The 26,409-nt window shown below is 39.9% G+C and overlaps 2 protein-coding genes across 9 annotated transcripts in view; one reads left to right on the forward strand and one right to left on the reverse strand.

Annotated features, from left to right (window-relative positions):
• On the reverse strand, positions 1-15,511 carry MSANTD3 (Myb/SANT DNA binding domain containing 3). 5 transcript variants are annotated; one of them, XM_069004261.1, is made up of 4 exons: positions 15,093-15,382; positions 9,364-9,667; positions 9,222-9,270; positions 1-7,948 (listed from the first exon to the last, which is right to left on the reverse strand). In XM_069004261.1, exons 2-4 carry the CDS (start codon positions 9,634-9,636, stop codon positions 7,539-7,541), a joined length of 732 nt encoding a protein of 243 aa, XP_068860362.1. In that variant the 5' UTR covers positions 9,637-9,667; positions 15,093-15,382; the 3' UTR covers positions 1-7,538. The 5 variants fall into 5 exon arrangements, with proteins under 5 accessions (XP_068860362.1, XP_068860360.1, XP_068860361.1 ...); XM_069004259.1 differs by lacking the exon at positions 15,093-15,382 and adding exons at positions 13,962-14,080; positions 14,983-15,086 and having other exon boundaries at positions 9,222-9,667; XM_069004260.1 differs by lacking the exon at positions 15,093-15,382 and adding an exon at positions 15,431-15,511 and having other exon boundaries at positions 9,222-9,667.
• LOC138104914 (uncharacterized) overlaps positions 15,511-26,409 on the forward strand; it is a 20,776-nt gene continuing 9,877 nt past the window's right edge. Inside the window, exons 1-11 of one of the 4 annotated variants that reach the window (XM_069004253.1) lie at positions 15,511-15,591; positions 16,835-16,912; positions 17,811-17,879; positions 18,341-18,371; positions 19,959-20,018; positions 20,606-20,665; positions 20,970-21,059; positions 21,747-21,883; positions 23,694-23,816; positions 25,324-25,366; positions 26,288-26,407. In XM_069004253.1, the coding sequence (XP_068860354.1) occupies positions 16,862-16,912; positions 17,811-17,879; positions 18,341-18,371; positions 19,959-20,018; positions 20,606-20,665; positions 20,970-21,059; positions 21,747-21,883; positions 23,694-23,816; positions 25,324-25,366; positions 26,288-26,407 (784 nt within the window). In that variant the 5' untranslated portion in view covers positions 15,511-15,591; positions 16,835-16,861. Of the gene's footprint in view, positions 15,592-15,932; positions 16,178-16,834; positions 16,913-17,810; positions 17,880-18,340; positions 18,372-19,958; positions 20,019-20,605; positions 20,666-20,969; positions 21,060-21,746; positions 21,884-23,693; positions 23,817-25,323; positions 25,367-26,287; positions 26,408-26,409 lie in introns of those variants that run through there. The other 3 variants (XM_069004255.1, XM_069004252.1, XM_069004254.1) reach the window with 3 other exon arrangements.

Here is a 26,409-nt window from a genome sequence, read left to right on the forward strand (position 1 = left end):
CACCTAAAGCCATTTTTACAGATCACTGAAGTTGCCCACTGCTGTTACTATGTCCTTATTTGTGTTTGAAGCTGTGGCAGCATGTGGGTTTAAGTTTGCTGTGCTGTGGGGTTTGAGCCACTTGTGTCTATGCTGGGTATAAGAGAAGGGCCTAAGTTTAAGCCAGTCTTTTTGCCCATCTGATGTTCTCAGCCTGGCTCCCTGACAGCGCACTTTTGCTGGATTTGCAGAAGTAGAGTTGGCAGCTGTGGCATTTGGACCAGATTGAGAGCAGAGATCAACACTCATCTACCAAGGCCATTGAACAGTGTAGAGAAATGTGCTGGCTTCAGTGGGATTGTGGAAATGTAAACTGGAAGTATGCAATTTATTTCAGTCTTTTATCAGTCTAATAGAGGAGTAAAAGCAAGATTTACCCCATAACACGGTGTTTTAACTGGCTGAGACAAAGTACCGTTGTGATCTTTTATTGATTACACCTCTAAATTTGCCACCTTATCAATTTTAGAAGGCACCTCAGGAATACAGTTTGCAATGGTGGTTGTTCCTGCTGACTAAAACCTCTTATTTTTTTACTCAAATACATCCACCCCTGCTGATTTGGTAATCTGAAAATATGCCAGACAACTGGAGAATGTGAGCACCTTGCCGTGGTTCAACTGGCACCACCGTGTGGCTAAGTACATCCCAGCAGGAGTATTGCACTTGAGGGGAACAGGATAAAATCAGTGTGGGAAGCCTTCCTATGCTCTCAGCCACCAACAGAGTGCAACAGAACGCCTATTCCAGCCTCAGAGCCCTCATGCAGGCCAGCAATTGAAAGCAAATTAAGCGCATTTTGGAAACCAATGTTGCTTTATTTGGCAAGGACTTCTCATTATGCCTCATTTTAGACAGAAAGTTGGAGGTAAGGCAATATTTGTATTGGATATTACTGTTCCCAAAGCAGAGATTGAACCTCTCTATTAGGTCAGCACTTATAACTCCCAGCCTGCCAAAATTTCTGCCCTGGTTTAAATACCAAATTCATCACATCACCTCCCTAATTTGCACTTTTGAGAGTCTCAGTATTTATAAGATCTTTTTCAAATAAATGGACTTTATGCTGTGTGTGTTAATTCAGACTTCACACAATCCATGGGATTAGAATTCAAGTAGTTATAAAGCCAAGCAATTCACTGTGCTGAAGGAGTGATCAGTGGGACCACATAGGTGTCAAACAGAACAAAACAATTTTTAGCAAAACTTTGGTGAGAGTAACAGGTCAAATTCCAAAACTCTGCAATTAAACAGAAGCAGGATTCCCCATCCTCCCTCCATTACAGTGTGACACAGAATGTGTGGCAAGAATTTATATGGGCAATTCAGCTGGTCCATTTGTGGCTTAGTACATAATTTCAGGGCATAACTCTAAGAAAAGAAAAGGAATTTGTATGTGACCAAATAATGGGCAGAGCTTGAGCAGCTCATATGGCAACTTGTAAGTGCCCTATAAAAAATAAATTACTACTAAATAGGCATATAATTCCAGTTTCAGGTTCAGGTCTCTCCAAGAACAGCCTCTTATAGCTGAGAAGGAATATCTGAAGATTTGTGGAATACAATTAATCACAAGTTGTGCTGAATACAAACCTACTTCAACTCTCTTGCCAAACAAAATTGATTAATGAGGTGCTCTAACAGTTGGTTAGAGACTGAAGAACACAACTATTCTGAAGCTGGACTGAACAACAAAAGGAAAACAAACAATCTCAATCAACATTTTTAAAAGGTGACCTAAATAAAATAAGGACAATCTACAAATCTATCTTGCTTTATTTCTGTTAAAATAGAGACTTGTTTCCCTAAATACATATATGTGTAGTGCAGGCTTTGTATCTAGCCACCTCTCCACCAAGAAGCGAACAGATTGCTTCTAGCTGTTTGAGTGCTTAAGTTTTTTGGGGTTTTTTGTTCCTTTTGCTTTTGTTGTGGGACTGTTTTGACAGACTAGATATTTGGCAAAAAACCTTCTTGATTCTTAGAGAGGTTGGCCATCTGGTGAGATCCATCCACACATCTCCTGAATACACTGGTTTTATAACCCACAGCCATGGAGTGGACACATTTTCCTTTTCCTTGCTGTATATCCTATGCCATTTGGCAGACTACATGCTGGACAGATTTCATATGGTTTTCCACAGTGTTTGTGCATGTGTGTCTGGATAATGTAGTCTTGGAAAATTGTCCAACTTCACTTTTGCAAAGAGTGAGGTCTAATAACTCTGGTGGGATTCCTCCTTGAAAGTGGCTACTTTTCTTATTGTCAGGCACTTGTGAATGCTGTGGTAGAGGTGTCCAGAGTCTCAAAGGAAAGACAAGTGAAGACCATGAGGAAAAATTGTTTGACATGTGTGACAACGTTACCTCTTGGGACAGCTAAGAGCTGTCTTCACTTTGACTCATTCTGAAAACCAGCCTTTTTTTTTTTTTTGATTCTGCAAGTTTGTAATTTGTTATTAACATGACTAACAATGTTGTCAGATGCCTAATTCCTTCACCACCAGAACAGTAAAATGTTCAGAGTCACAGGTAGTGCATTTCTAATTTATAGCTCTAGTTTTAGGTCCAGAAATCTGTCCACATTTCTATGTGCACCTTGTTTAGGTATAACAGAATCAAGCTGATCATCAGCACAGAAGTCAATCTGTGATACCAGAAACAGAGATCACTGCTGGCTTTCACTGGAAAATACATTATCGTATTCTTATAGATGGCAACAAATGGTCATTTCTTTTCTATCAAATGTACAAAATTCAGGAAGAGTGACGATATGTGAATATACAGTCAGCTGTCTTGAGAAGAAACAGAAAAATAATGTGGGAATACAGGTAATTATCTTATTAAAGCAACTAAGGTGCATCAGTCTTTCAAAAATAGCAAGCTAGCTCAAAATATGAAATCACAGGACTACTTGTGAGGGACTTGTCTGGAAAAAAATCAATTAGATGTTAATTTAGGATTTACATGTAATTCCCCTACCCACAGAGTAGCAAAATACAAATGTGTAGCAGTTTATTATTTCAATGTCATAAAGAGAAAAATACCTGAAAATGTGATACTACACAAATGTGTGGTGGTACAGACTGTAACCACAGAGATTCAGAACAAAACTGGAACATTATAATGAAAGTGGGGAAGAAGGAAAAGGACACATAAAAGCAACTGTAACTACAACCAGAAAACAATATATCTGCAAAAGATCATTGAAAAACACCTATGCAATCATGCATATCCTTGTGAGACTGCTAAACTTTGGTGTTGGAAACACACAGAGATGAATGCTCATTAAACAAAATTCAGCACAACACACTCAGCTGCACACTCAGAAAAAGGTAGCCCTGAGCTTTCTCTGGTCACAGGGCTGCAATGAGAATACTGTGACCCTGAGTAGCAAGAGTTCGAAGTCTGAGTGCTGAGCCCAAAATCTGAGTGCTGAGCTCAGCCACACGAGGTGTACCTACACTGTGAGAATCGCTTCTCTGAGCAGTGGCTGGGCTGGGCTGTATTTTCAGCCCTTGCTAAACACATCTCTGCAGTGCAGGAAGGAGCTTCAGAGAGAGGATTTGTGGCAAGCAGCAAGATCCCTTGCTCCAGTGATAAAGCAGCCTGGGCAGTGAAAGAAGTAGAATAGATGGCAGGATGGGCTGTTTCTTTGTCATGGTAAGACTTTTCATTTGAGGAAGTACCTGTGAAAGGATTCCACTGAGACTCTTCAACTACTGAGAAAGAAGGAAGTTTTTTACCAGGAAACCTCAAACCTAACTTCTGCAGGACTAGGAAGAATCAGAACCACTTACACAGCTTCAGCACCCTGCATAGCTCTGGTCCTGACGAATGACTTCCTGGTCACAGACTGTCCTCCCAAATTACATGGAGCTGGAATGGAGAAAATGCTCTTCTTCATACAGACCTTTCTCAATACTAACCTCTCTTCAAAATCCTCAGCTTCTTAGCCTGTGTGCAGAATCCAGAATGTACTGGCAGCTGTGTGGAAAAGGTAACTAACCATGCTTTCTGTGGAAGGGGAAGGAGCACCCATTCCATGTTCAAATGCTGTGATATGGGCAGTCTGGGCAAGAGGAAGGAAAGAGTAAAACATATAGCTCTGAATGAAACTCCCTGCTCATTTTGCTGGTTAAAAAACTAAGGGGAACAGATGTAAGGAGAAAAAAAATCAACAAGTGAAAAAAATTATACTAGGCAACGAATTAGATGACCTCCAAGGAAAGAGAGCAACTGGAGCTAGGCTCATGTCAATTTGGGGACCATAAAGGAATTCACCACACCTTGTCTGGAAGGTCATTGTTTCTCTTCATGAGAATATAGAGGCTGAGAACAATGGCCGCTACATATCTGGTACACACTTTTTGTTATGGACTTAAGCAGGGATCATTTGCCCTGTGTACCTTTTAAGTTCATTATTGACAAAAATTTTTATAGCAACTTCTTCTTAAAATAATGCTGTATTCTATCTGTGGAAAAACCTTGACAATATGCATATACACCTTGGCCAAATGGTCAACAGGAAAACACAATTATGTGAAAGTATTTGAATGATGTAAGCTAGAAAAAAGGGGAGAGAAACAAATTGACATATTGTCTGAGATCGTTATATTACTTACAAGAAAAGTCAAACACAAGAAAAAATAAACCCTACTACCAGAGGGAGTAATTCCAACAATAACAGCAAAGGCAAAAGCAATTTCTCAATTAATTTCAATTCCATCACATTGATCACTTTATAAAGCCAAAGCCTGGAAAGGAGATACATTACTTCCTCCTGTTCATATTTTACATTTTTCTGTGTCTATCACCCAATTCCACAGCAACCAACAGTCAACTACAAATGGGAAAGCAAGAGTCTGTGTGACCTGTGAACCATCTCCTGCCTGTACCACAAAACCGTCTTGTATAATTTATGTTAGGTGTAACATTCCCATTCTTCCCCTATGCATGTAATGATCATTCTTTCTTTCATATCTTCCTCTTGGCTCTTTCTAATCTTTTTTCTATGATTTTCTTTCTTTTAAATAGAACCTGAATTAAAAGGATCTGTTGTTCAGCCTAAGAACTCTAACTTTTGGTCTCAGAATAAGAAAATATACCAAGAAGCAAGGCATTGCCCACTTAGTACACTTTGAAAATATGCTCATTTTAAAGGATTTTTAAATATAAAAATAAAACAATCTTTCATGAGCAGTGGTGTGATTTCCAGGAGTTCAAGCTACTCTTATCTCACATTTTGTGAGATCCTCTCTATTTAATAATTTTCACAGGGCTATCTAGACCTGGATTGTCTCTATTCTTGCCCTTTTCACAGTGCTGAAATTGTCTCCATTCATCACGTTCTACATAGTTTCAAATTGCTTTCACTTAGAACCAGTGCAGAAGGAATCCCATCATTGGTTAAGACAAAACATTTTCCCTATCTCTTTTTTCTGGATGGTGCCTGAATAATTGTCACAACCAGTCAAATAACTGACTCATTTCCAGACCACAGAATGCAATCTCAGAACAAAAAGGTCCTCAAATGTTTACTTTTCTTTTGCCTCTACTGTGATTATACCTTCCAAAAGTGTTTCTGTACGGCAGAAAAAGAAAAGTGCCCAGAACAATATCCTTCTTCGGAATTCCTGTACTTTCTTCACACAGCCAACTTACAATAATATTGAGTTTGTGGTCAAAAAGATCTGTCTTCAGATTTCGCCCAGGGCCTATTTTTTTAACTTGCAGCAGCCCAGTGTATTTTTTTCTCTGTCATATACAATGAGAAGCAATAAATAGCTCCCATTATGACTGCTGGTGTTAGCACATTTAGGAGGTAGCACAGGTACCACAGTGCTAACCACAGTGAGCCCTGTGGTTGGTAAGGGCAGCGCTCGCAAAGATGAATCACCAGCAGTGAAAGCAGGTCAAAAAAAAGAAACATACACCCACACGCCCTCCCACACCAACACAATACCCTACTCAATCCAAAACAAAACCAAAAGGAACTCACTCCATCAGAAAGAGCATCCAGGGAAAGAGATAGGAGTGTAACTGGGAATGTATGCTTTGTAACATACTCTGAATAGATTGCTCACTTGCCCTCATGAGTCATGATCTGAAAATACTTTATTGAATAATGTGATAGATTTTTCAATGAAAATTTATGGTTTTGTTCATTTTTCTCACTGCTTCAAATGATGGTTGTACACCTTCCTGTAAAACAGGTTTTCACACACCAGAAGTTCTTACGAATCCTTGCAGGGTTCTGCATTTCACATTTTCTTAACTCTTGCCCCACTAGAATAAATGATTGCCAGGGTAAGGATTATCTTTATTTGTGCTTTCCTACTATCTACTATTCTGGACGTTCAAAATCCATGGGGACCTTCATGTGAATGCCTTCATACAATCATGTCCATCACCCCTCACTGACAGCAAAGGCAAGAAAAACACCACTGTAACGCACAGGACAGAACAAAACAGAACAGTGCTTCAAGACAGGAATGATTCCCTTGAACTGCCTCCCACCCTGTGAGAAGGAAAAGAGGGTGAGTCTTTTCTTCTGGCTAAGGAGAGATAATCAAGCTAGCTGCTACACCATCAAGTATTGCATAGGAAAATAGAGGGAGACTTTGCCTATGGACTGGCTGGCTCACTGCATTTTGAGAGCTTTATGAATTGTTAAAAAGCTCTTCTCCTCAGAATGACTTCAGGTGAACAGCACACAGTGCTGGCAGCAGCATTTGACCCTCCTGTTTGGGTATGCTACTTCAATACAAGGTGGGCCTGGAAATGAAAGAACAAGCACAGTGGCTTTTGAGGAAGAAGTCACCTTCTTTTTAACTTCTCAAGTTTCAAGGCTCAAACAACTGGAGGGCAAGTCCACAACCATTCCCTCAGTCAGCTGCAAAATATTACTGTTCTTCAGAAGGAAAGGGCTATTACTACAGTGGCCCTCTTGCTACTTCCTTTTCACATCTTCTATGAAGAATAAGTTACAGACTATATTAACTAGTTTATTTTTCTTAAGCCTCAGCATAATGATCCAACTGATACCTGTCAATCACCTTTGTCTCAATAGCAGAGAGCAACTCCAACCCTTGCCTTCATTTGGGAAATGGTAGATAGGAACAGAGAGTAATCAAAACAAACACTACAGCCCGATGTTTAAAGCTGTTAAGTTTTCTTCAGAACACCCAATGTAAGAATACCCAGAGTACCTTAAATTTCACAAGGATCAAGGGTGTTCTGACAGGGGAAAATATGTTCACATTTTAGAACACTGTGCATGTCTGTGAGTTAAACAAACCAGAACTACCTACAAATGAACAACAGTTTTCCTCTTGGTGGTCTATACCACTGTTTCCCTAAACATTAAGAGTCATAGTGTGTTCACTATCAGCCAGGCACCTATCCTGTCACTGTACATTCACAGTAGAAAACCCTTTTTCCAGTGCATGTTACTCATAAATGTGCTGAATCAGACTGACTCTCTGCCCTTCTATGTTCTAAGGTGAATTAGGAAAGGGTCTGTTATAGGATGATACAGGCCATTCTTTTGTAATGGTCTGCAGTTTTCTCTCCCAATACATTTTCTTTTTATTTAGCACTTCCATTTTTATCCTGTGTTCTTCTTCAGCCATCTCACACTCTCTTTCTATTTGCTGTATCTTTGCCACATGAACTTCATTCATTTGGATTAGCTGCAGTTGCAAAATTGACATTTGCTGATGATGTTCTTCCTCATGCATCTTTTTCAGAGCACTTTCCTGAGATGCTTTACTTCTGTAGTTCTTATCTGCTGCTATTCTGACATCAGAACACGAAGGCTCAGGTTGGGAGGTACCTTCGCATACTGGAAAATGTACCAGCTCTTTGTCTTCATCACAAAGTTCTCTGTTTGACACAACAAATGACTCTGCAAACAAAAGAAGAAAAAGGATTATAGTATTCTCTTCCCCTCCTTCAAGAAACAGAAATGGGATAAGTTGCTGATACGTGCATCTAAACCTTGTGCTCCAGTAGAAATGCACAGGAGCCACTACATAATGCAGTTCTGCTACAGAATACTAAGGGTATAATGGACTGAACAGAACCACTTGGGCCTCTGTTGAAAGACTTCCATGGCTATAGTGGGAGTTCAGAAGACTAAAATGATGTCCACTTATAAGTGGACACCTAAATTTAGGTGGCTGAGCCTGGAGCTAAACCTTAATGCAGACATTTAAGCTAAATCCATATGTGACTTGCAATATTTTTATGAAAGATCTGAGTGTCAGGTGAAGCAGTATCAACATGAATATCAAAAGACTGAGGGAATACTAGGAAGAACACTTCTCATTTTTTCTGTATTTCTGCTGTAGATGTCATAAACAGAGTAGTGCATATTTTTAGGAAAAAATCACATTATTCTAACTTTGAGAAGGCTCTACCAATTCTTCTGAAATAAAAGAGCCTACTCAGGGAACAGAATAGTTACCACTGCAAATGAGGGTCTCAAAATACGTTCCTATCCAAATCCCAATGATTAATTATAGTAAATGCAATTATGAAAGAGATATTCTAAGAATGTTATCTAACAATGTAGCTTTTGTTGGCTTTTGAGCAAGGACAGTCTTCTGTGTGAGATCCTGACATAATAAAATTTGCAAGAAACTGTTGTAGCCACCCTCCCTTCTGGTATTGAATTATTCCTTCTATGTATGCTTGCCAAACAAGGAAGAATGTAGTGCTGAACTTTTTCAGAAAGGCCATTCTCCAGTGTGGACTGCAGTGTGAAATAGGGCTTTACATACTCTTTTTAGTCCTTGAAAACAAAGGAGGAAAGACCTACAGGGAACTCTTGCAGCAGGCAATTGTGTATCAATTTGCTGCTGGTGGCTTTTTTTTTTTTTACACCAGCAAAATGATACTTTAAAAACGATAAAGATATCCTTGGGACTGTTCTCTGGAAAGCCAGCATGATAGCAACTGTGATGCTTGCAACAAAGCAGCAGATATGTCAAAAACAGATGAACATCTGTTTAACTCCCCGAGGCCTAGGGAAATACACAGAGCCTTGTAACATCGTAGCTCTGAAATTACTTTTCTATATCCAGCAGTCAGAGCTAAGTGGAGAGATTTGGAAAAGAATTACTGGCAAAATGACATACAAAGCAATACTACTTGCATCATTACAGCAACATTTATACCTTGACTAGAAGCATCAGGCTGATATTCAGAGTCTTCTTCTGGTGGGCTCTGCAAAAAGTACATTTGCTCAGGCATTATGCTGGCAATCTTCTCTTTCCCTACGATGTGAGTATTTATAAGTGGACTAATACTTCTTTTTACCTTCTCCCGCCTTTCATGTGCCATTATCTTTTTTGTCCGTGCCTTGATATTTTCCCAGCATTTCTTTAGCTGTTTGAAGTCTCGCAGCGATACACTGGGCTGTGAATTGTATTCATGGGCTAGTGCTTGCCAGGTGCGTTGCTTCAGAGCAATAGTTCTTGCATCACTTTTTTTACATTCAAGCACATATTTGTATTTTTCAACTAATGCAAGCAGCACACTCTTCTCCACTTCTGAGAAGTATTTAGCAGGCTTTATTATTTCGTTTTGCATTTTCTACTGTTTCTCCAAGAAGCCAAAATTCCTATGAAAACAATAACGAAAGAACAAAAAAAAACAACAAACCAAACACAAATTAGAACTGGTTGCAGTATCAGGAAACTGTTTCAGCAAAAACCCTCTAAGCATAGCTTCTGATTAATTTTATTTTCTAGAATGGTTTGTGAGTAGTTCTAGAGTACACAATGGAACAATCAGGTAAGATATAATGGAATTACATCCTGGTTTGTGTTGCCACTTTAGTGGATACACAGTTCCAGAAGTAGACTATAATGAATAGTTGTCTTTGTTACAATTTTTCTTGATACAAAATAGTTAGTATTTACTTAGTATCTTGTTTTAATATCTTCTTTTCCTGTTCATTGCACTTTTTCACTCCCAGAAAGTTTTCCAAGTCCTGAACTTAGGAACAAAGTCCAAAATTGAGCCCTCGCTAGCTTCAGGCTTAATTCTAAAGCCACCTTCAGCATGTTTGGGTTTCCTTTGATACACAAAATACCTTCTTCTGTCCTTGCTGGTTTTGTATAACTAATTTCTCCCCTCTCTCCACAATATTTGAAAACTGTATGAGCAAAGATGGTAAGAAGTTGTCTTAAAGACCTGTCAGCTTGGTTCTCCCCCATGCTCAGCCACCCCCTGGCTGATACCCAGTAAGCAGCAGGATCCTGACCTGTATTACAATACTGAGAAGCAGCAAGAGAAGCCAACCACATGGAAGGTATAGGTCCTTTGCCCCTGACAACTGGCCCTGCACGTGTGGCACTTCCTTGCACTGCTGCTGCTGGTCACTCTGGAGAGGCAATGACCAGGCTAAAAAGAGTTTTGGCCTTACTCAGTACAGCCACAGCTATACACTTACACCACGTCAGCAACCGCCTCTCTTCTCAAGCCTAGGACTTACGGAGTCAGTAGGAAAAGGGTAGCTGATAGCAGGGAATTCTTGGCCATTGGGGGGGAAAAAAAAAGGAATAAAGCAGTATTGCATTGAGTTAACAACATATGACTGTGCAACAAAATGTAGTTTTGCTTCTTTTATCTTTTCATACTTTTTTCCGCATTCCTTCCCACTATAACTGCATAGCACAAATTAATTTTGGATTTTGGGCAGAAATGCTGCCTTGGCTCTCATTTCTTCCATTTTTAATCATTAAACCCAGCGATACAACATATATAAGATAATTGGTTCATATTCCTAACAGCCTAGCACTCTCCCAGAATGAGTTTTCTAGTCTTTTGCCCATTGTTTCTACTACTTGTCTCATAGCATTCCTTGATGATGCACTAGATATCACCATCAGGTTTCCCCTTCTCAATATATTTTTCCTTAACTCCACTGCGCTAGGACTTTCTTTGTGCCATCCTTGTAGTTCCTTTCCTCCAAACATCTTAGTATGTGCAATTATTCTCATTTCTTTTGGTAAAGGTAACTACTTATATTTATAAGGAAAGCTAACAGACAAGATAATATCAAAATGAGAACCCAAGTCTGGCATGAAAACAGCAGGTCTCTCAAGCAGCCCATAAAATATGACAAAGCCCAGGTGTCCTGGTTTCAGCTGGGACAGAGTTCATTTTCTTCTTTGAAGCTGGTACAGGGCCGTGTTTTGGATTTAGAGAGAATAATGCTGATAACACACTGATGTTTTCGTGGTTGCTCAGTGGTGCTTATTCCAAGTCAAGGATTTTCAGTTTCCCAGTTTCTCTACCAGAGAGCAGGTGCACAAGAAGCTGTGAAGGAGCACAGCCACGACAGCTGATCTGAACTGGCTAAAAGAATATTCCATACCATAAAATGTCATGTTCAGTGTATAAATGAGGAGGGAGTTGGCTGAGACCTGTGGGCAGTGAGCAATCGTATTGTGCATCACTTGTTTCTCTTGAGTTTTTTTCCTCTCTCTCTCTTTTTCACTACAAGTATTACTATTATTATTGTTGTTATTATTGTATTTTATGTTGTTTCAATTATTAAACTGTTCTTATCTCAACCCACAAGTTTTACTTTTTCTTCTGATCCTCCTTCCCACCCCACTGGGGGAAAGGAGTGAATGAACAGCTGTGTGGCACTTGGTTGCTGGCTGGGGTTAAACCATAATAGCAGCAAAGCAAAGGAGTCAAAGAACAGAGGACACAGTGGAACAAAGCCTGGAACAGCAAAACTGAAGCAAAGTGAATAGAAATAGTCCAGGTCAAGTCAGCAGCTAAGTTGCACCCCTACTGAAAAAGGCAGCAAACACTTGGTTTGTACTTTCTGTCAGCTCTTGACTGGGTTCTCTCCGGGCATATCCTGACTGGGCAGCTGGCCCCTATGTGGGTCCTGGATAGTCACAGTTCTGCTCTCTCACCAAATCCTGGTGTCTGGAGGACATGGGAAAGCTGAAGTTTTTGCAGCAGACAAGATCTAGGGGACTAAGGGAACGACCAATAGGACAACAGACTTTAAAAGTGCTACTGGTCATAGAAGAGCTAGTTTATTTTACATGAAAGCAAAAGGAGGAAGAAGGAAGAGAGCTGGGTGGCTGAGCATAAGGAAGACTGTTTCTTGGTTCAGTATTTCCTCTGTCACACTGTATCAAGTTATTTTTTATGGTCTGTGAAAACTTAAGTTACTCCCCACGTTGGTGACAGCAATTCTTAAACAGCTATAAACCCACAGAACAAACTAGGTATAAGCAAAGAAACTTCTTTCAGTGCATACCAGTCATTACAATGTCTAGGTCTAAAAGAAGTGACTAGCTGCTTCAGGAGTTCCTTAAATAAAACACAAATCAGGGGGGAAAAAAAAGTAGCCTGGAAATTGACTTCCTAGCAAAGATACTGAAACCTGGCAAGTTCTCTCCATGAAACCACTCTGAAAATATGTAAAATAAAAGAGACCTATAATGGAATAGAATCTACCTACTAATCTATTTTACTTACATACTTATTGCACCATTCCAAACCATTAAGTTGCTTTGGACAGCTGCTGAAATGAAATTCTTGGGGCTAAATACTGGTTTTCTATCTTAACCTCAATTCCACCAAGGAATGGGATGAAATGCAGCCTCACCAGCAAGTTTCAAGGCCCAGTAGTTTATGATCCTGAAAAACCAGGATCGGAGACTCTGTGTGATCAGAAAGGACTGATTCTACCTTCTACTGATGCATGTCAATCTTACTTCTAGTTTTGAAAAGGTGAGAGAATCTCAGACAAAAAATCATTATATGTTTAGAAAATCCCTTTGTTTAGAAAAATTGGATTTTCAGAACTTTGGAGACTATGTTCAAAAAGTTAAACAATATTACAAGGACTTGTGGATTCCAGATGCTGGTGCTATCTAGCTCACAAAGTGGCAGAGATCAACTGATGTCAGTAAATATCTAAAACATTTCCAAATACGACTTCTGATATATTAACAAATTAGGTAGTAGAATAAAAGCTGATCTTTCATGAGTGGAGCAAACTTAAGTACCACTTTCATACCGCACTATCATTTACTTCTATTATTTTTACTGTGGTAGCATCTGAGATCCACAGTCATAAGTTCAAATACTAAACATTTAAGAATGGAAATATAGGTCCTACCCTGAGAAGAATATATTGGTCTTTCCTTCCACTAATCACATTCCTACTATTTGTTTACTAAACATACACACTGTACTTGTGTCCTTTCTGTGAAGAAGCCAGGATTATGATCTAGGATATATAAAGGAACTCAAGAACTGGTGTGGACAGTTTAATGCATTTACTGCATAGAAAAAAAGAGTTTTGGAAGACTCTTCTCAAGCTCTTACATGCTTAGCCTATTTTCTTCAGTGTATTAAAGCCCATTTGCAATTAGGTGAACAAGAAAGCACTCTGAGATGTCAGAGAACTTAGAATACCGAGAAGTTGCATCAAACACCCCCATATATTTATATTCACCTCTTTTTTCTTTATGCATATTAATTACCTTCTTGCAGCCCACTGGCTCCTCTGCAAAATGAGAGAAAGGACTCTCACAAGCCCACAGAATTTCCATTTCAAGGCTAAGCAGTCCTTCCAGGACATATGCCTGGGATATTATTTAGCAGGTAGGAACCTGTGCTGAAATGAAAGTAGTTTACTGTGTATAGCTCATCCAGCAAACTGGATTGATTTGTGTGGGCGCTTCAGGACAGTTGCAGAGTAAATTCTAAGAAACAAAGACTGCAAAGCTTCTCCCACTCTTATAGGTACCTAGGCTCCAAGACACATGCCGTAAGAAAGCACATTAGCCTATTTATCTTCTCCTGGCATGACTCAATTCACAACTTGCCTTAAAACAAATCAGTGTTCTAAGTATTTGTCCTCTCACACAAACCTCTATAGCTTTAAGATAACAGAAATATCTCTCAGGTCCTCATCTTTACTGTGAAATGTTGTGCAGCATTCTTCTTTAAAAGACTATAAGGCATGTGCTGTAATCTGCTGGAAGAATATCTTGAAAAAAAATTACACAAGTTAGGAAATGCACACATATTCATAAATATGTCACACACGTGCATTATTTTGCTTGCACACATCTAAACAGACACCCAAGCTCCAATCAGTAGCAGAGAAGCCCAGTAAAAGAAAAAAAAATATTTCAAGTGTTATGGTGGAAGATTTATCCTAAATTTTAAGGAGATTACACTAACCAAACCCAAAGAAAAGAGTTTGCTAGCAAACTGCGGTCACTTATGGAGTAAAAATGAAGTTCACCTACCAGTGCCAACAGAATTACTACCAGAAATATTCAATGATTGGTAAAGAGAAAATTTATGACTCTAACTTAAATTGTAGGTGAAGCTTTAAACATAGTCAGTAATTAACAGCATTAGCAATCAATCATAATTCTGTCCTTTTCATCCAGTGTTTGAGGGTGAAAGAAAGGCATGGAAATGCAATGACCCAAACTAGTCACAACAGGTTTATATTTCATTTGAATGACAGACCCAGCAGTAAACAGTGTTCTTCTTCCTCAAATGTTAGGTTTTCCTCATCGAGCTTCCATCAGTGTTCCAGGCCTGACCCTGCCTACCTTGAGACTTGAAATCACAGGTAATTAGGAGTACGTTGCAAATATGAACGAGATCTATAGAGAAAATGTGTTTAAATCCGATTTTTTAAAATTTCTGCCTTCTTGGGTGCTTTCCCCTCATGCTTTAATACAAATGAATAGTTATCATGGATCATCCAGCAAACAGAAAAGATAACCTATTAGTAAAAATTCACTGTACTTTGCCCAAATTTCTCCTGTCTGATTTTATACAGCTATACACGGAAATGTATTAAAATATATATACATCTATATCATATTACACTATAGATACACACAGATTTAAAGCGGGTCATCCCACTACCTATGGAGGACATCCAAAGCACTTCCCGCAAGCAAGGTAATGGACGCAGGTTGTTATTCCGAACGACTGCCTGAAATCCATCAAAAATAGGCATAATACAGGAATCCTACCAGACTCTCCCGCACCCGAACTTCTCAAACATTAACTCGAGCTTGTTTTTTTTTTTTATCTCCTCGCTAGCTCCTCTTCTGCTTGAAGGAGAAGGAGAGCAGGTCCCGGCTCCACAAAGGCGGCCGCTCCCCGCGGGGCGGGCGCGGAGGCTGCGGCGCGGATGCGGGCGCATCAGCCGCGGCGGCGGGGGAGGCTCGGCGGGCGGGCGGCCGCTGTCACCCAGCGCCCGCGGGGACCGGCGCCGGCGGCGGGGACAACCCCACCCTGCGGCCCCGCTCGCTGCTCCTAACAAAGCGCCCCTCGGCTCCCTCCCTCCCTCGTTCCCCGCCTCCCTCACCTCCCCGCCCGCAGGTCGCCGGCACCGCTCCCTCCAGCTCCCCGCAAACCCCGCGCTGGATTCCCGCCCGCCGCAACACGGGCGGCGCGGCGCCGGCCTCTCCCGCGGGAGACACGGCCGTGCCGCGGGGACACCGGGCCCCGGCGATCCCGAGCCTGCAGGTGCGGCGGCACTGCGGGGAGGCGGCCGCGGGGAGATGCGTGTGTGTGTGTGTGTGTGTTTTGTGGGGAGCGGCGTGCGAACACCCAGCGGGCGCCAGGAAAGGGGGTGGGCAGCCCCGCCTGCACCGGGCGCGGGCGGAGCTCCCGGGACGCAGGTCCCTAGCGCAGCGTGCCCATCCTGCATCCCGATCCTCCGGCCGCGGAGCGGAGCGGGATGGGGAATCCCCGCCCCGGTGCGGCGGCCGCGGACCCAGCTCGGGCTTTACCTCCGACAGCGCCCGGCGGCCGACGCGCCTGCGCGCCAGCGCCCCCAGCGGCGGCCGCGGGAAGGGCCCGGGGTGCCGCGGCCGCCGCTCCGCCGCGCCCCGTCCCCGTCCCCTCCCGCCGGCGCCGAGCTCCCGGCCCGCGGTACCGCGCGCTGCCGTGCCCCGGCACGGCCGGGCTCCTGCCACCCTCCCGCGCCCCTTCCGCGCCTGGCGTGACGCAGATCCCGCCGAGGAACGGGCCGGTGGCAGGCGCCGGTGCGGCAGCGGGGAGCGCCCTCAGCTCCTCCGGGCGCGGGACCCTGCCGCGGCCGGCCCCCGGGGTGAGTTGGGCGCAGCGGCGGCCCGGCGGTCTCCCCGGCTCCGGCGGGAGCAGGTGTCTGTGTCCCCCCGGCGGGGCTGGAAGTGCCGGGAAGGGCGCTCTCCCGCATGGCGCCGCTCTTGGCGTGGGGTTTGGAGCTTCGGGCCCTCCCTGCTTCCTTTCCTTTCCTTCCCTCCCACCCTCCTTCCCTTCCTCCCCCCTTCCTTCGCCCCCGCGGTCCGGGTGGGAGCGTGTCCTCTTCCCAAACCCCGCCGTATGCCTCCTGTTCCCAAGGCACGCCTCGGGCGCTGCGTGCTGGCTGTTCCCAATGTCTGTGTCGTCTGTCCCAGCCCCTGCGCGCAGTCCTATCCCAGGAAAGCAGGGGGAAGCTTGAAATGGTCCGGATTAGTTTTTGTTTCAGGGTGTGCGTAATCTTCTGGTGACGTTAATGTTTCCCCTGGGAAGCTCTCGGAGAACAATTATTTCTTTCCATGCTGTAGTTCTGCTCCCGAGTTGAAAATAGGATCATTAGCCTGGAGATTTAAAGGTTGAATATAACTCAAGGCGAGGAACAAATTAAAGCTGGAATGTGCCTAACCCTCATATAGGCGGGACAAAAATGTAAATAATTTTGTGAAGCTAAAACAACAGTTTGACAATCTTTCTGCAATTTTCCTAGAGTATTTTTATCATCTAAAGACTGAATATGGACCCTGAAAATGAAATAAAGAAGCAAGTAAACCCCTTTTACTGCAATGTAAGTATTACTTACTGAAAATTGTAACTAATACAAAGTGATTTTGATGGAACGAAGTTGTCCTAAACCAAGTGTTCTTTTTTCTCTTGAGCAAGATTCATAAATAGCACTGGAGCTGAACTTACTTTGCTGTCTTTGTCATGCTTGACTTGGATGTATGTTACGAATTGACTTATTAAATGAATTTTAATAATATTATGTTTCTAAATAAAGGCATTCTTTTTAAAAGGGGATGATTAAATGCAGCTCCTGTTTAGGAAAAAATCCTAATTGCTCTGGTTGTCAGGTTTATTGCTTTATTTTTAAAGCATATTGGGATTTTTAGAGGAGAAGGAAATATTTAGGCTGCTGCTGTTCATGCATGTGAATGTAAACCTAGTCTGCTCCCATTCTGAACTGGCCTGGGCACAGAGCAGCTGTCATAGGGAAGTTTTTCGAAGTGAGCGAGGCAGGTCCCAAACTGATCAGAGTAATTGTGTTAGTGTGGATGCAGCACTGAGGAGAACTGGCTCACCTTAGGCGGGTGTCCTGGCTTGTCACTATTGTGCTGTGTCTCTGGCTCATGCTTGGTTGAGAGTGTGTGAGGAAGATCTTGGATCTGTCTTCACTTATCCACACGCGCCCACACAAAAAGTGTGATGAGATGGCTGCAGAGTTCTGGAGATACCAGAATTTCTGACGTGATGGGGAGATTCTGGTTCATTCCACTGTGTTTTGGTGGTCTTGGGGCCTTATAAAATTCAGTTTTAGGAGGCTGCTCCAGTTTGTCTTTGAAGTAGTAGTACTTTTGTAGAACTTACCTATATCAACAGTTCAATAGTAGGTCTTCCTTGATATCAGTGGTATTTTATTTCTCTTGGTCTGTGTGCAATGCTAGAAATACTTCTCTTTAATCTAGATTTGCAAAATCTGGTGTTCTTCTGCACTAAACTTGCAGACTCACTTCCTTGGAGCAAAACACAAGACGGTAAGATCAGTTTTTGAATGCACCTTTTGTCAGATTTTACCAATTTATTTAGCAATAGAATATGGGGTTTGGAATCTAGTTTTTAATGTGGTGTTGAAACATACAATTTCAGATATTTAACTAGTTTTGCTAATTTACTGTCCTGTTTACCACGATAAAGTAAAACTTGGTTTTGTACATTAGTCCTGTCAGAAGATGTTACAACTGTATGTCTGGTAAAGAAAATACATGAGAATACATGGCTGTTAATAGAGGCAGAATGGAATTACTTAAATCGTAGACAATCTCCAGGGAAAAGAAGGATGTTTTTCTGTTTTAATTTTCATGTAATTGTTCACCTCAGATAGTCTATGCTGTTGGCATTAATCTAACTTATTTTATACATAATGTAAGCTTTGCATTGTTGTTTTTTGACTCTTAAGTGTCTTTCTTCTTTGTTGTTTGATGACTTGGTAACTTAGATTGAAGAAGCCTTGAAAGCTCATGGCATGGGTAAGTGCAAGATTTTTTGCTTCCTGCTGTGTTCTATACCTGCTTCTTTCTCCCCACCCCAATGTAGTTATTTATGAAACAAATGAAAAAGATTTTGTTATGAATATATTGTGGTGTTGGCTTTTCGCATGTTACATAATGTTAGAAAAACTTTACCTAGGTTCTGTAATGTAATACATGATGTAGGATGTCTATTGTTTATGTAGTCAGTTTAGTAAAGATAGGCAGAGAAAGTCTTCACGTTCCTGGAGTATCTTATCAGAGAAGAAGAAAACTAGAAACCAGAGAGAAGAATTTATGGAGGGAGCAGAGACGGAATGGAGCCAAGGAGGAAGATAAGGCTGATGGGGTGATACACAGAAACTCCAAAGAATTTGTGAATTGTGCATGATTGTGATGAATATGCAATAAGAGATGTACTTTTAAAGATGATCTTTTGGATGTAGAGGTGTGCTTTGGGCTCCCTGCCAAAGCACCTGGCTGTAATACCCTTTTTGCTGTTGTGTCCTAATTGTCCCTTTTATTAAACTTTTTTTAAATTTTACAAAAAGCGAACCTCATTTTTCACAACTTTCTCAAGACTTGTGTTTTAAGACTTGTCTTGTGTTCTTTAATTATATAACTACCTAGTCAATAGTAATGTGAGGAAGAGGTATGCAAAGTTGATTAACAAGCACTAGCTAGAATACTAAAAATCATCTACATTAAAATATTGAGAAACCCTAAAGAGTTCAAGACGTTAGAGACCTTCAAAATTTAAAATATACTTTAAAAAAGCTATGCTTCTTAAAGCATGTAGAAATACTGTATATACTTCATATTTGTTTTTGAAAAGGGCTTAATTTGCTTCAGTTAATTAATATACTTTTAATAGGTTTAATAAATCATTAAACCTACCCTGAGTCTTGATGAACTGCTCTAGTTCCAGAAGGAGTGAAGGTCTAACTGTGTTCACCGTTATTTTCCTACTTTGGTTTCATGATGCTCCGGAATGTATTTACAGGTTTCTACAGTGCACTGCTCTTAATCAGTTTGAAAGTTGTTGTTCAAGTTAGACATAGTCATTGGACCTTCGTGATCTGGAAATTTTTGTTTGGATTGTAAAGGAAATTTAACTGGTGAAATATTTAGCAGCTGTATGCTGCTGAAATAAACACCCTGAAATTCCTGGATGCCCTGAAATGTTTAGAGACCTTGAGCTTGATTGATCTTCCTCTCTGCCTGCTTCGTTGAATTACCTGACATAAAATAACTTTGTTGTTGTTTGGTGTGAGTGTTTTTTGTCAATCTTTTGGAGCATGGTGCTAGTGACACCAGGGTCATGGGTTCAGTCCTTGCACGGGACTCAATGATCCTTGTGGGTCCCTTCCAACTCAGAATGGTCTGTGAATCCATGAGAAGAATCTCTTAGCACATTCAAAACTAAACATAGCTTAGTTTTCTCATGTCAACAAAAGCTCAAAGAGTTTTTTTCAAAGTAGTCAGTTATTTTACCAAATTGTTAAGTTGTACTAACAATTTTATTTCCACCTCTGTCGTATTCTTTGTTTTCTTTTGTTTTCTTCTTTGGTTTTTTTTTTTTTTTAGTTAAAACAGAAAGTGGCTTAGGGAAGAAAGTGAAAACACCTGGGAAACTTCCTGATTATGGTAAGAATGTTTAATACCTCCCCTCACACCTCCCTGAAAAAAAAAAAGTGGAAGAAATAAAAAATGTTGAGGTACAATATTACAGGTGATAATTAGATCACCTGTAATATTGATCTTAGCAGGTCATTGGGAATTCATTTCTGTTCATTGTGCTTTCAATCTGCAGTAATATTTTGTAACAGTACTTAATTTTTGCAAACCAAATGCTTTAAGGCAAGCGAAAATAGGGTTGGGGGAATAATGTTTTATAATAACTGACTTAATTTGTCATGTGGGACCATGTATGAGCAGGGACTGGTATGGGACTCGATGATCCTTGTGGGTCCCTTCCAACTCGGAATGGTCTGTGAATCCATGAGAAGAATCTCTTAGCACATTCAAAACTAAACATAGCTTAGTTTTCTCATGTCCACAAAAGCTCAAAGAGTTTTTTTTTAAAGTAGTCAGTTATTTTACCAAATTGTGCTTTCCATTGTACTAACAATTTTATTTCCACCTCTGTCGTATTCTTTGTTTTCTTTTGTTTTCTTCCTTGGTTTTTATGTTGTTGTTGTTGTTATTGTTGTTGTTATTTTTTTTTGTTTTAGTTAAAACAGGAAGTTGCTTAGGGAAGAAAGTGAAAACACCTGTGAAACTTCCTGATTTTGGTAAGAATGTTTAATGCCTCCCCTCACACCTCCCCGAAAAAAAAAGTGGAAGAAATTAAAAATGTTGAGGTACAATATTACAGGTGATATCTAGATCTTAGCAGGTCATTGGGAATTAATTTCTGTTCATTGTATTTCAATCTGCAGTAATATTTTGTAATAATACTTAATTTTTGCAAACCAAATGCTTTAAAGAGAGTGAAAATAAGATTGGGGGTTTTATAATGTTTTAAAATAACTGATGTAATTTGTCATGTGGGACCATGTATGAGCAGGGATTCACATGTATGTGAATTTCTTACAGTGCCACTTGAGCCAGAGAAGGACACGTCGTATCATGGACAGACGTTGGAAGAACAGCTTAATACATGTAAAGATTCAGAACCTGCACTTGGTAAGGGCTTTTAAGACTGTAATTGGTTTTGTGATGCTTACCTTTAAAGAGTATGGATTAGTTTTTTAAAATGTAAAATTAGGCAATGTGTAATAAAATCTTCCTGTGGTTACACTGAGTACCCAATAGTATGGTACGGAAGTGACAGATCTTAGTGACAAAACCATTGGATTTGGCCTGGAACATATTTGATTAGATATCTCATGTTGACAATATTCTCTAGAAACAATCTAAAGTGATATGACAGAAATGAACTTTAACTTAAAAGATCAGTGTGGCTCTTTGCAATTTAACTCCCTATTCAGTGGAGGGAAAGCAGATAGGAGTTGACAGAAGAAACAATTAGGGCCATATATTAAAATACATTCCCTTCTAAATTGTTAAAAAATAATTGTTGCTCTTATTTTTTTCGATTATTTTTTAAGAAATTGTTGAGTCCTATGTGGCAAAAATAAGGCATCCTAAAATAATTAGTTTTGTACCTTTGATGTTCAAAAAGTCTAGCCACCCAAAAGATAAAATACCTGATGGTTCTAGAAGTCTTCACTGATGTATTTGACATGCAGTAGTAATCTTTTCCTTATATGTCAGTGCTTTAAAATCAGTGCTTTTGCAACCAGCACTGATGATTTTTTCCAGCAAACATGAAATTTCCTAAGTTGTTTGGGTTTTTTTTTTTCAATACAGGACTTAATTACATAATAGAATACCGAACAAAAGACAATGTTCCTTTTCTCTATGAATGTCAACTTTGCTACTGTAAAACAGGACTGAGTAACATGTTCATGCATGTTTGTGGCTCCAAGCACAGACTGGCATACTTGGTAAGTTATTTTTGTTTGTTTGTTTGTTTGTTTTAATGTAATGATTTAAGGAGAGAATTTGTTAGTCATATATTGATTTTTAAAAAATTAAAATGAAGGTTTTACATAAGCTTTTGTGAAAATCTTTGTATTGCAATTATGCAACTGTGATGAATAGACTTAAAATTCTTCTCATCAATAATGTGTGTGTCTGTCCATTGCTTGACACTGAGTGTTTAGTTTATTCTGTTTTGGTCAACCACTAATGAAATCTATAGCTGAAATGGACTAGAAGTAGATTTTTGACTGATTTTTGTATTATGTAAAAGAACGGCATCAATGAAGAAACTATTCCATCTTTCAGATGCTTTAAAAGGAGCATAATTATAAATGAACATGATACATACTAATTAAATTATTAGATACTGTGACTTGAAATCAGGGGGAAAAAACCCAACTCGTATTCTGTTTTGAGGCTAGGCAAGCCCTGTGAGTTCTGTGGCCTGTTTTATGACAATTGGCAAAGCTCTTGAGGTTCATGACAGCTCACAAACATTCAAATACATTATTATTTTCAATATGTTTAGGGAAATGAGGCTGTCCACTCTTTGAATGTTTGCTTGAGTATACTGGCTTAAGGGGGGCTTTAACAAAACTGAGAAAGCAATATTTTGAAAAGTATTTTGATACTTCCCATAAAAGTCTCAAAATTGCTATTATATTCCACATATCCTGAAGTCCTAGACAGCTGAGCTCATATAGTATTTTGGGGCAGTTTTAGGCCTAATGTTGGGTATGCTGCTATGAATCTGCAGTGATGTCTTTCATAAACACCATGCTGTTTCTGGTCATTGATTCAGATGTACATGCTGAGTTTTGGTGTTCTCAGCTATTATATTTCTTGCTTACTTGGAACTGTTTCCTGCAGTTCTGAATCTTACACTTGTTAACTGCATCTCTGTTAAATTCCTAAATACTATAAAAATATAATAACTCATGAAGGATTAATTTTAAGTCGTGCACCTGAGCTGGATTAACCCTAGGTAGTGGAAAAGGCAGGAGACTAAATGCCTGGAATTTGCTCTACTAAAAAAGGAGCCTGGGGGTCCTGGTGGATAACAAGCTCAAGATAAGCAGTGTACCTTGGTGTCAGTGAAGGCTAACAGCAAGCTGAGCTATACTAACAAGGGGACAGCCAGTAGATCAAAGGAAGTGATTATTCCCCTGTTCTTGATCCTTGCTAGGCCATATCCAGAGTATTGTGATCAGCGTACTGCAGAAATGAAACTATTTATGAAATTGAGCTAGTCCAGAGGAGAGCTGCCAAGATAGTCAGGGGGCTGAAGCACATTTGTACCATGAATAGAAGTTAAGGTAATTGGGTTTCTTCTGGCTGGAGAAGAACAAGTGTCAGAGGGATCTAACAGTAACCCTCCAGTATCTCAGAGGATGTTATTGACAAGGCAAAACCAGACCCTTTTTGGAGCTGCTTGGCAGGAACATAAATTCAAACGGGATTTTCCTACTTGACATGAAGTTTTTGCTGTGAGGGTAGTCAAGCATTGGAACAGGTTGTTCAGAGAGAGGGGGAAATCTCTCTTCACAGAGGTTTTTAGACCCAAGCGGGCAAAGCCCCATGCAACCAATTCAGCATTCAGAGTCTGCCCTGTTCTGAGCTGAAGATTTGGCTTCAGTTTCCTAAATTATTCTGTGATTCTATGCATAACCATTTTAGTAAGTTCTGTTATGTATATGTAGAAGTTGATTTATCTCCCATGATTATTAACTGTGCTGAAGTTTTGTGACTTAAGGAGTTGCATTTATTTTCTAGAGACAACATTACCCAGAGATAGCACAATCTGATGAAGTTAAAGGTAAAGGCTCTGAACTGAACAGAAGAGTTAGGCAAGTTGGATTAACAATTGAGAAGAAAGAAGGAAGAAAACAAATACAGGTACATTTCTCTTAAGAATTCCAGGAGCTTTATATTTAATAAAGGAACAAAGAATGTAATTGCCATTACAGTGGGCAGATTTGCTTTGGATGGTAGGAAAATCTTGCTTTTTTAACCTTTATTACAGGTGCTTTTTGTCATTTTAGTGATTATTCTGGACAAAATTTCCCTGAGTGCACAAATAATGCAAAATAGATATACTAATATTTAATCAATTCTCAGCTCTGTGTGTCTGTAAAATAAGTTGTTTCATTGGTGCTAGGAAACTGCCTTTATAACTTTTCTGAATAGTTTCTGCTTCGTTAGCAGCTCATGGCAATTCTCAGGGGAGCCTGGTAAAATTTCTGACAGTACAGATGGAAGTGTGGGAATCTGCAGATTGACATGAGATTATCAGCAGTACATGTGATTGCAGAAGTACCACAAGCTTAAATTCTTAGGGAGCTGCACCTTTAGAAATACATGCATGTGGAGATATCTTCATATTGCTCTGTGTTGATACTTGCACTGCAGTAGTATTTATAATACCTTTATGTGGATGGGATATTGGTGAAGTTTCTTCTTGAGGTGTACCTTACCATGCTGGTTCATGACACCTTCTTGAAGTGCTCACTATTCTTCGTGGTACACACTAAATTTGTTTTCCCTATCAACTTCGATTTCTGTCAGCATCCTGCTTGTTAAGCAGCGTTTCTTGACAAGATCCCTTGCTAATGCTACTTAATGTGCACAGATGTCTCCTTTTAAAGTGGAGTTCCCAAGGTTCCTCTGTTAAAGCTGGTGATGTCCTGCCCACCTGGAAAAAGACCTGTGTTTCTTTCTGTGTGATACCATCACACTTAGGCTCGAGGATAAGAGCCTGCTCTGATCCTATCCTTTTCTGATAAAAAACAGTTATGGGAATATCGGAAGATCAGGTCAAGGGAGAACTGCTCTCTCTAGAGCTCCCTGCTCTAGAAGGGAGAGATTTACAAATGTCAAATCCATTCTGTCTGCATATCCTTCATTTTTAACCTCTGCTTAAAAAGAGAAGCAGCTGACTGTTGGCAGCAACTTTGTCACTTGACCTGCTTAAATTTCTTCTTGACTTGAGATGGTTTATTTTACTTGAGATTTATATCCATGCATATGGAAATATTTACTTCCATCTGTATTTTGTAGACCTTTTTGTTTTTCTAGGTAGTTTATTACATCCATAGCAAATCCATTCTCTATTTAAGGAATTTTTAAACAAAGCCTGTGTAACCTGGTTTAATTTTACTGCTCTATCTTTTGAAACCAGCTGTTTAATTGTCTTTTTTTTTAAGCTCTAGAAGAAATTTATTTGTGGTAAATAAGTGTCCAGGTAACTAATTTATTGACTTTTTGAATATCCATTAAGGGATATACACATATGTGTTTTACACTACTGGTTGTATATTCTTAAAAAAAAAAAATAATGCTGATGAAATATCTGTGGAATGATTTTATCCACAAAATAACTAACATAAATGGGTTTTATTTTTAGGTTGTTACAGGTGTTCCAACAATGAGGAGGAAATGGCAAGAATGTAAGTGTGCTCAGTGAGGTGTAAATTGTCCATTTCTAATTTGGTCCTCCTTTGATCTAAATCAGACCAGGGTAGTCTCTGCAGTGCCAGATACTCACCAGCATTTTGGTGAACTGGACCAAAGGAGCAGGTTGGGGGTCTATGCTTGTATTTAATCTCCAGAAAGCCATGCAGAATTTTTAAAGCAAAGCCATACCTCTTACCTCTGGAAGAAAATTTTCTGTTTTACTAGCCATTGATACTCACAAAATTATAGGAATGTGGTATCAGTGAGACCTCCCCACTCAGTTTAATGTTTTAAAACTCATTGTAGTACAATGTTGTCCAGGTGGACAGACAGTAGTATGACTGCATGCCACTTGAGGAAATGGCTAAAACTTGCTATGAGACCCTCATTCTCATTGCATGAAAAATAAAGATTGGATTTGAAACAAAACTACTTAATTTTAATGTATATCAGTATGTGAATGGTACCTTAAAATAGCTCAGTAGAAGTAACGAGATCATCTTGATTAGCAGTGTCGTACTCCAAAGAGGAAAAAATAGCCATTTTGAATCTAGGAAAAGTGGTTTGAAATAAATTGAGTCCTATTCAAATTAGATTCCTTGATTGTAACCTCTTGGTTAATGTGTCTAATTTTGCATGTGACTTTGTGGCATTCTACTACATTTATAATATTTACATATTTTAAGAAATGTAAGCATGTAATTATAACCAGGGCATAAAATATCTTAAATTTTGTTGCTGATTTGTAGTTAGTATTTAATATGCTGTCACATAATAATGCTTATAAGATTATTCTTAGTGTTTGTAAGTACTGTGGCACAGAAGCAGAACTAGGTGAAATTGAAGTGCAGTAGTAGAACCATCCTCTATTAAGATAATGTCTCTTGTGCTACATTTCAAGTGTGTTTGTTTAGTTCTCAATGCAGATGACAGCCCTTCAAAAGCTAAAGTTCAGCATGTGGATATGCCCCTTAGTAATGCAGAAAAAACAGATAATAAAAATAAAGATGGGGAACTGACAGACCCTACTGAAGGT

The sequence above is a fragment of the Aphelocoma coerulescens genome, chromosome 2 (assembly GCF_041296385.1).
Source record: "Aphelocoma coerulescens isolate FSJ_1873_10779 chromosome 2, UR_Acoe_1.0, whole genome shotgun sequence".
In the NCBI taxonomy this organism is placed as follows: Eukaryota; Metazoa; Chordata; class Aves; order Passeriformes; family Corvidae; genus Aphelocoma; species Aphelocoma coerulescens.